The sequence below is a fragment of the Phalaenopsis equestris genome, unplaced genomic scaffold, assembly GCF_001263595.1.
Source record: "Phalaenopsis equestris unplaced genomic scaffold, ASM126359v1 Scaffold000151, whole genome shotgun sequence".
Taxonomy (NCBI): Eukaryota; Viridiplantae; Streptophyta; class Magnoliopsida; order Asparagales; family Orchidaceae; genus Phalaenopsis; species Phalaenopsis equestris.
In genome coordinates, this window is record NW_018164593.1 from 424,694 (window position 1) to 435,836 (window position 11,143).

Consider the following 11,143-nt stretch of genomic DNA (forward strand, 5'->3'; position numbering starts at 1 on the left):
AAATATCTCCATAAAATAAATCACCGAGAAAAAAAGTAACAAAATCAGATACTTGAAGTATAATTGGACGATTCAAAGCATGAATTGGAAGGTACATTTGTATCTATAAAGTTGACATATTTATAGTTAAATTGAGTGGTTCGCCAAGAGGAATCTAAAGAGCTCAAAATTATTTAATTCCGAGGTTTTAAAAACACTTAATTGCTAAAATAATAATTTTAATTTAAAAAAAAACAACACAAACAATCCAATGAATTGCTTTGGGATTTTAGTTAAATTTATTAAAATATCAATTTTAAAAATTATAAGTAAACCCCATTCTTCATTTGATAGAGGAATGAGTTAGCAAAGAGCTAAATTTGAACTTATGAAGAAAACTTAATGCCAATGATCACATTTTATTGTCAATCACCATTAATATATCCAAATTAATATTGTCTAACTATTATCCTATAGTTATTGCTGTTTGAATATTACCTCTACATTTATTGTTGACTGATTAATATATCTAAATTAATATTGCCTAATAATTGTAACTTAATTAGTGTTATTATCTTACAACTCATATCTTAACAATAGCAAGATAAACAACTCTTTCGATACAATCTTCTACATTTAAAGAGAGAGAAGCAAAAAAAATTAAATATTGCTTTATTCTATCATTTTTATGCATGTGTCTAGACATTCTTGTTGAATTAAAACTTACTTCTTCGCTACATATGAGAATTGTATAGAGAGCAACAAAAATAACTAACACCTTCATTTTTCTTTAATCACTTCCAAATTCTAAAATGGTCTTAATATGTCAAAAAAGTAGCTTGATCAGACACACACGTCTCGATGCATTCAGATAAAATAACTTACATTCAAAACCTTACAACCTCCAATTTTGATTAAATATAATTCAACTAAAGGTAATGATGGTGATAATCGAACAACCTAAAAAATGAAGTAATTTGAACTCAAATAATCCCAAATCAAGCACTCATAATATAATTAAAATTTTTAATGTATTAACTGCATAGTAAAATTATGTCTTAATCCTATATACTTCAAAGTCAAATCAACCACCTCAACGAGAGGAATCCAATGAGCTTAATTATGATCTTCTAATTTTAAGGTAATAAAGAGACTTAAAAGCTAAAAAAATAGTTTATGATTAAAGAAGTCAGCAAGAGCCATCAAATAGGGTATTTTGTGGCTTTAGCCAAAACTACTAAAATGTTGCCCTCAGAAAATACGAAGAAAGCCGCAGTTTTAATATGAATTAGAATTTGTGTTGCAATGAAGTTTGAGATTTAAATAATTTTGTAACTTTGTTTAATGATCAACATCAAAAATCATCAGTAACTACCACTATCCAATTATCATCATCTAACTATCATTATTCAACCATCATCATCCCATCACAATTGCTTGACTAACATCGTCCAACCATTATTGCCCAACTGCCATTGTCTAGCATCATCATAGTTTCGTCGTCCAACCATCATTTTTTTCTATCATTGACTGGTCGTTGTCATTTAACTACCATCGCATGATTATCATTATCCAACCAATATTGACCTACTACTATAATCTGATCGCTATATCAGATCACCATCATTTGCTTATCAACTTAAACACATACTACTTCTAGCCCTACTACACTTACAAAAGATCTTGCAAGTTCATGTACAATATTTTTTAATCCTACTTTCTCTAATTAAGTAGAGTAATTTTACTTCGTAATTTTAATAACAAAATTGATCATTTCATTTGGGTTGAACACCATGAACTTTTCTCTTCATTAGTTTTTTCTATGTAAAAACTTTGGCGCTTCTCATATTTTAATTTTATCTATTTGTGCGTAAAATTTTCTTGCAGAGTTAAAATGTAAAATTATAACTCTTCCATTATAAATTTTCTAGCACATAACATGTCTAAGAAAATCTCCATATGATTGAAAGAATGGCTCTTGAATATATAAGTGTGTGTGTGTGTGTGTGTCTGTTCTGATCTAGATTTATCTTTTGAATCACACCCAAGGGACAACATTAAGGACCCAGGAAGGAAAACAAATAAAAAGGGAAAGAGGGGAGACGAAGAGAGTGCACATGAACTTGGCCCTAAAGGCCAAAATGGAAAATTCTCGGGCACTTTGGCCTCTTTTATTTCATCAAATAAGAGGGTTACATAGAGAGGAATTTGAAAAGGAAGTCGCAAAATAGGAAAGGGTACTCTTATTTATACATGATAGGGGGATAAAAGGAAAAATTAAATGTTAATGGGTTAGTTCATGGCATTCTAATCTTTCTTCTGTCATAGCCAACCATTCGGAAGCTCATCAAACTGTAGAGCTAGCCTTCAGTTGGTTGGTCGGCGGGCTTAGGTGGTAGGTCAATCTGTGGGCTGGAGTTGGTTGGCTGCTCGGTTGACTATGGGTAGTTAGCTGTGGGTGGTTGGTTGGTCGACTGGTTGACCGTGGGTAGTCAACTGGTCGATTGGTCGACCGACTCTGGGTGCCCAACTGGCCGGTTGCTCTGCTGATTGTGGGTGGGCGGCTCGTCAACATGTTAGCTGACTTTGGGTCGTCGGTTGGTCGGCTGATTGTGGGTAGTCAGCTGGTCGGTCTGCTCTCCGGTACAGTTGAATCCAACCGAGAACTGAAATTTCATATCTTATACTATAAATTTAAAAAGAAAACAATTATATTGTAATTGCAAGAAAGCGTGGGTCAGCATGAATTTTAAATCTTTAACTACAATGCAATTTCATATATAAATTTAAGCAAATGTAAATCTCATCTACAAGTATGAAACAAGCCTAGCAGGAAAGGGAAGAAATAGATAAAAAGAGAACTCGATAGATAACCTCTAAGATTTTATAAGGTCTACGTCAAAAATTATAATTTGATGTGATACAAGTTAATTATAATGTGCCAAACTTATGTCGTAACCATCTATAATGATAATTGGGTTAATGCTACAAAAGTGGATACATAAAAGAATGCATAAGATAACAGTGCTAACTAAAAATATATATCTAAGCTTAACAAACATGTGCTAATCTAATTACAAAAATTGCTCTTGATGTGCTAAAGATTGGTAGAATTTAGTCGAGCTTAACCAATGAATACAATGCCCACGTGCAAGTCTTCACGATAATTGATGAATTCATTATCGAATTCATCATATATATTGGAAACCGTAAATTTGTGACTGCATAATTCTATTACTTGATAGCTTAATTAATTCTCGTTCATAAGAGTATTGTGGCTTTCAAGAGCGGACTCATGTAGGTTCCAAGGGGACAAAAAATTGAGATTTTTATTTATATGGGAGCGCAATTTGATCTGTTCCTTCTGAAATATTAGTTTGACCTCTCCTGAAATATTATTTTCCCCTTTATTGCCCTGATCACTCAAAAGAGAGTCGATTCAACCCCTAGTGATTTCTCTGACTTAATTGCTCTCCCAATGACATTGGTGTACACCTAATGAGCGGGCAGTCAATTACCTTCACCTTGCACTCAAAATAGATATTACACACACACACACACACACACATATATATTATTTTTTATAATTTTAATAAGAATGTTCTCATCAAACCTTTTTTCTTACTTGGGAAAGCCGCATATTATACATCCAAGTATATGGAATATTTACAACATGAACTTGCTCAAGTTAGCCCACAACTAAACATAATTTGTTGAACTCATGGTAAGCTTGTCAATTGAAATAATAGTGAACTCACATGACATATGGCAAACTTGCTTAAAGAATGATAAACTAGCCAAGGGACAACGAACTTATTGAATTGATAATGCTCATGCATGATTGCCCAAGTTCAAGAAATAATTAGTACTTTCTCTAATTCTCTTAATAAATTAGTGACTTTCTTTTACATGTTTTAGAAAATCTCCATGTTAGGAGAATTGTGCTAATAATATATTTTGAGCTTATTAATATTCTATATAGATAATTAAAATAATTAAGATGTTTGCTCCTATAGTAAATATTGTAGGTTTTGCTTCTAAATTTAGTGATTAAACCATGTTTTTTTATACTTTTTTGAATTAGATGAGCAGGAAAAAAGCATAAATCTCAAAGTTCTAATTTATTTTAAAATGTCATATAGCAATAAAATAATAAATTATAGAAGATAACATTTTTTAAAAATAGAAGCTATTTAAATAAAGACTATCAACAATAATCTTATAATTTTAAGGTTTTATACAATATACTTTATTATTATTTCTATTTCTCTAAATGATTAAGTGTCCAAGCGCTCCTAAAATTCTGGTCACCTTGGATGGCTCTAGTTCTCAAGTTTAGAGCTTTCCATGGCTAGAAATCATTGGAATGAATCTAATGTATTCAAAGTTTATTTTAAACAAACTATTCTTCATTTAAACCTAAATAAATATTAAATTGCATTGAAAGTATCAAACTACTAAAATAAACATGAACGATAAAATCTATGAAATAAAAAATAAAAGAAGCCCTTATTCGTTTTTTGTCACTTAATCTCAAGAGTTGTATCGATTATAATATTTAAAAGTGATTTTAGTATGCATCATAGTCTTAATACATAATTTAAATTATTCTCTATCGTGATATTGTTAGGTGAAAGAAAGAAAAACTCTAAATTCTAAAGAGCTTGATCGTCTTCAGATTGTAATTATCAATTTGGATAATTTTGGGGGCATATTTAGGCAACAAATGTATGATTTCTGCGTTTGAACGATTGATGCCATACAAGCAGCTAATAGAACTTGACCATATTTTATATATATATATATATATATCCTCTTAAGACAATTACAAGAGAAGGAAAATATTAAAATTGTGTATAAGAGAAGGAAAATATTAAAAATGTGTATACACAATAGGTGGAATGCATTAACCCTCTAAAATACTAGTTGGACTGATAAGTGATGGAGAGAGAGAGAGAGAGCCCTTAGTATTTATGAAAACTTACTAGCTTCATCATAAGCATGTGCTATTGATTTCACCGAGGTTGAGTCCACCACATTTTAAGATTCTACTTATGAATTATTGGCTTTCCTGCTTGAGCTATATATTCCTACTTATTGTTCATCATGGTTGATTGGATTGAAATCATTAAGATTAGTTTAAGCATTACATAATAGGTTATATTGAGATGTAAATCTGTCATGAGGTTAAGGTTAAGAATGTTTTTCTATTAAGAGCTTTGTGGCAACATATTTGCTCTCAAATTAAGTTAAAAAGAAATTGTATACTTATACTTTTTTCCTTATATAATTCTAGCAACTCACTTGAGGCTATCACGCCTATTGTATTTGGATATCTAACTACATCTCAACTAACAAGACTATGTCACACTGCTAAATATGCCCAAATAGAATCAGATATTTTCGACGCTAATCAAGTTATTTTCCGACAGAGTTAAATTAACGTCTGATTAGTGTCGATTTTTTTAACATTAAAACGGGCTCCACTAATTGATTTTGCGTTGACATTAAATTTGGATTTTAATTTGCATCCAAATTAGCGTTGAAAAACATCCGTGCTAAAAAATTTCATTGAATATACGGGTGACACTGGCTTAACTACGCAATAGCGTCATATATGTCGGGCGCTAATTAGTGTCGGACATGTTCGACACTAATTAGCGCCGACTGTTTGGCTATTGTGTCGACTTAGCGGCGGCAAATAACGAATGTTAAATGTTGGCTTTCGTGTCGGAATATTCCGACGCTAATCTAACTAAAACCTGTGAAAAACAAAACAAAAAAACTGCAAATCAATTAAATTTCCCTATACATGCACATAACAAACACAATTAACATAATAGGATATTTATCTATCATCACAATTTATGAAAGAAATGTACAATGTATCTACATAATAATATCAATTTAGATTAAATATAAATGGATTAAAGTGTACAGAAACTGAAAGTTCGCACAATACATAAAGGAAAAAAAAACATAAAGTCAACCCTTATGTAGAGGGAACATCATCAGCTACAAAAAAAAACATAATCTTCCTCCTCATCATCCTCCTGCTCCTCCTCCTCATCCTCCTCGACTGGACGCATGTACCGCTTATTCCGTCGATCAAAACTCTACGACAGGCGTGCTATAGACAATCTGCAATGAGTTGTCGACCTTCACACACCTGTCAAAGCTCTTCATTCAGCATCATCGCCCGCCTGACAAACCCTTCATGCTAAGACTGCAACGAGCTAGGGCCATCCATAGCTGCACGAGAACGCTCAGTCTCATATGTCATCCTCTTTGCTCCAAGGCCGCACGCTCTCCCCTTCTTCATCCCTGTCGCCTGCGTTCACAGTTCAAAATTGGACTAAGCAGTGGTAGACTGACTACCACTACTGGCGGACGGCGAGGTCTAGCTAGCCATCTTCTACTGTCTCTCTCGAAGTTGCTCATACTCCTGCATAACAAAATTCAAATAGTAATTGAAATTTTAAACATTAATTGACATATTAATAGAATTAAATTTTTAAAACTTACATTGACATACCGAGAGTTGTCGAATTTCCATTACTATGTGTCATTTCACCGATGTGCAAGGACATGCAACTCTGTGGTGGATGGCTCTCTATCAAGCTCCTTAGCCTTCTTATTATATCAGATAATTACATGAGCACATAATTACATAAATATGTAAGCTTATGGCTTTTGATGTATTCTTGATAGCCTCTAGTAATGCTCCATGTGGGGGATCGAATAGCTAATTTGAATTGATGGCCCTCTGGCTCCCTCCATCGTCTGGTTCTACTGATTTATCTGTCTTTTCCTCTGGTACTCTAGAAAGGCCCATGGTTGGCTTAACCAACTCAAACTTCCTCAATCCATGTGGATCTCTGCCCCTTCTTTCACGTTGTTGTTAACATATCCCCAAGCCTATGTCTAGCACGAACCTAACAAATTTGTCTTATTTGATGGTGATGTTTTGACAACCAATAAAATAACTTGCAAATTAGAAAATATGTAAGTTTGATTAACATATAAAAAAAAGTAGAAATTAACTTTATATTTAAAGCAAGAAGTATAGTAAGGCAATCAAAAGTGTTAATGGATTACTATACCGTAATTAACAAGGATAGTTTTGGTCCACCTCAGCTATAATTTTTGCATTTACGTCTCAGGCTCCTGATTATCCCTTTGTATGTTTTCCTTTATTACTCATCTAAGTGATTAAAAGTCCGAACCAAGCCATTTAAGAATTTCCCTTCTACTTGGTAGGGCATCATAATGGTGGTGGCCGGTCACCAAAGTGATGCTAGCAATTATAACCATCTCAAAATAGGTGATATGGAGTGGAGTTTGTCCATCTTGTGCCAAAATGCTCCATATATTTTTATTATTTACCTTTTTAATTTAAGGAGATGTAATGTAATTATAATTAAGATTGATTGACAAAATAGGTTGAGTTTGCTCATATTTTGTCAAATAGTGGGCATGTGCAAATTTGTAGTACATTATCCTAGTGGATCTTGACCGAAAATTGGTCTGAGCTCAAGTTAGGGTGTTTTGAACTCATGTGCGTCGCATACTCAGATCTGTTGATCAGACATCTGCTTGTCAGTTATAAGTCCTCTCTGGTCTTGGGGTCGAATCCCCCCGAGTGTAAGGTGTGGTGCTCAAATTCTTGGACACATAAGGAATGACCAGTGATCGTATAATAGTCTCTGCCCATATATATATATATATATATATATGGTAATTTTAGTTGTACAAGATATCTGCCAGATTTTGTTTTTTAGATTGCAATAATATACAATAATTAAAAAGCAGACTATGTCGCATCATATTATCAGTCAAATATATTGAAGTTAATAATTGTTACGCATGCATGACTTGCACACAAGTTGAGTTTATCATTATGGGCAGTAGCATACTATGCTTGCATTATTTATATTGTGATCATTGCAATTTACATGCCATGCCACCTAATGAAATCTACCTAACTTCACATTATTTACCATATCCTATCTCAAGCGCTGCCTGATATAACTAACCTTTGACAAAAATAAAGTAATATTCTTAACCTATTTTTGTCTCTACAACTTTGTTGGTTCATTCGTTAGTGAAATAAACATTTGATTGAATAAATTTATTTAATGATTTTTTTTTTTTTCTGTAGATAAGCATTCTTAATTTATACCATTCCCCGCAAATTATTAGCGTTGGCAAAATTAAAAAATTTAAATTAAATCTTATTTGAAAGATTTACATACATGCCATCCCTTACTGTGTATTTACATCTCTAATCCATAAATTTTAAATTTTTATACATAGATTATCTAACCTATGCTTTAAAAGTGCATTTCACTATCTAAAATAGTGATACTGTTGAAATGACATGAAAGATTTGAAGGTATAAATGTAAAAGCAAAAATTAGGTGTTAGATATATATAGATTCATCTGAATCGGGTGGCACGTAAGTAATAATGCAAATGTCCCTGTCCCGTCTAAATTAAACTTTCTTTGAGAGACCGTTTATTTTTTATTCAAGGAATATCATTTTTGTATCAGAATACGCCAGTTGTGAATAAATACTCGATGAACATTATGGAAGATTTCACAAATTATTTTGTCATGAACTGGATTCTGATTATGATGGCAGTTTGTGGTGGTGTCATGATTACAACTAACAAAGCTTGTCAATATGGCAAATGAATGGTAATTATTAGTGCTTTCTTTCACTTTATGTTTAGGATGATCAGGGCTTCAAATGGATAGAAACAAGCCGAATTGATTAGGAGCATGGTCAAGATTAAGCTTATTTGTCAAAATCTTATTCTAGCTTGAACTTAGGATTCATTCGAAATATTTATAGTAACTTCTAAGCTTCAAATTGTGATTGTTGAAATTTAGTTTGAGCTCGGCTTATCAAACTAGTCTTATGAGCCTAATACTGAGTAACATAATCAGAAAAGGGAAATAATAGGAGCCATTAAAAATTATTTCCTCTTTTGTGTTATTTTATAAAAAGAAAATAATATTTATTTAAAAATAATTTAGATTTTTCCCAAAAAAATTGTTTTATTCTCCTCTTTCAAGCTTATAAATAGCCTTCTTTGTGTGCTATGGAGGGCACAGCTCTTCTCCTTCTTATTTATATTCCAGATGACAAAGTCAGGATCTTTTCTTGCAAACTGAAAGGAATGGCTGCAAACAATAACATATTTCTTAAGCTAATAATAAATAATATAAATATAGAGTCTTAAGTGGGTAAAATTTAGGCAATTGGGATATGCATTTAGCCATAAATGAGTTTTCTAATTATAATATTATTTCTTAAATTACAAAGTAATCTTCATTTGAATTAATCTATTGACAGTGTTGATATTCCACTCATGAATTTTTTTTACTCTGTATTTATATTAGTCGTTGACTGTCAACACGAACCTTAAGAAAAAAGAAATTTACATATGCAGCACACAATTTTTATGTGTGTACATCTCAAATTTAAACTATCTTATTTACATACATAGTATTGGTGCTTTAAATTTATTCATGATAAAATATATTTTATTTTTATAAAAGTGATAATAATGTTATTTTTGTTGTGATATTAAAGATTTGATTGCTACGTGTGTAAATATAAAAGCTTAGGTGTGGGATAAATAAATAAATAAGAATTGTGAGGTATGAATGTAAATGACTCATAATATAAAGATGATGGATATCTAATGATAAGTAATAGAGCTAATAGAAAGACGGCCAAATATAAAAAGCTGCATTTCAAAGCTCAAGACCTCTCTAAATTTGTTAGTGAAAATTAGACCGAATTCATCCTTTACAGAATTACCAACTGACAAACATACAAGTCATATACCCAATAACAAAGAAATCTTACCATTCTAAAGGGATATTTTATATGAGAATTTACAGATTATTCTTAAATCTATAGAAGAACTTGTGCTCATATTAAATAATACTGGTGGATACATGAATATGTAGCACACCCAGGGATGGTTGGGGCTCATCTAATCTATATATATATATATATATATATATATATGACATAAGAAGGCATCAAATCTAAATTAGTTCAAGGCAGTTTGAAATATAACTTATTTTAGTTATATATTAATGTGTTTCTTATATGATAAAATCCATTTCTGCTGGAACAATATATAATTAAAAGTTTCTAGGAAAAAAAATTAGAATAGCATTTAAAAAAATTTTATTTAAATCAATTTACAAAAAAAAAAAAAAAAATTCAATCAAGTAGTTTTACGACTTGCACATAAAATTCAAAATAAAATTTGTAGGAAGCCAACAAAATCAGCAAAGGGAGCAACATGAGAGATTTGCATACATACCATTGATCAATTCATATATATTTACATGTCTAATTCCTAAACTTTCATTTTTTACATACATATCACATAAATGTTTTACATGGCTGTATAATGAGGTAGTTGCAGTTTTGAAATATAAACAAGAGTATAAGGTGACATTTGGATGAACAACAACGAGATAAAGAAGCTACAACTAAATTAGCACAAGTAAATAAGTGGTAGGAGAAGCATGTGAAAGTATCCAAAGTTGATGAGTGGCATTGGCCCAAAGAACACATCATATAAACTGAAGAAAGGTAATTTTGGAAAAAAATATAACACAAAAACTTGTATTTAATTGTTTTTTTTTTTTTTTCATTCATCCCCTTACATGCATAAGTTATATAATTAAATAACTCCCTACGGAAAACAAGAATCAATAAATTAAAAATATGTATGTTTATTAACATACATAAATCAACATTCAAATGTCAAAATTTGCTCCATCACTGACAAAAAGAAAAGGATAATGCAAACATATTAGAAATCCCTTGACTAAAACTGCAAAAACAAATCCCGACATATTTTCCTCAGGTTCTGTAATTTTCTCATGAAGCGGAGCAATCAGACCTCTTTGTAAGAAAAGTACTATAACGGTCCAATAAAAGACAACATCATTGAATAGTGAAGATATTCCGAGTAGTGCAAATGTAAAGTCACTTGATCGAGCAACGTCCTACAGTAGTTGTTAAAATATGACAAAACTCGAGTAAGTTAAGTGTTGTCCGCTTATTTTTTATTATTATTATTATTATTATTATATATATTTATATATATATATATATATATATATATA

General features: G+C 31.4%; 1 protein-coding gene across 1 annotated transcript in view; it reads right to left on the reverse strand.

Annotated features, from left to right (window-relative positions):
• Window positions 1–6,199: 6,199 nt before the first annotated feature.
• Window positions 6,200–11,143, reverse strand: part of LOC110021881 (short integuments 2, mitochondrial-like) — a 23,790-nt gene continuing 18,846 nt past the window's right edge. The window contains exon 4 of the mRNA XM_020720585.1: window positions 6,200–6,310. Within this exon, the coding sequence (XP_020576244.1) occupies window positions 6,200–6,310 (111 nt within the window). The remainder of the gene's footprint in view (window positions 6,311–11,143) is intronic.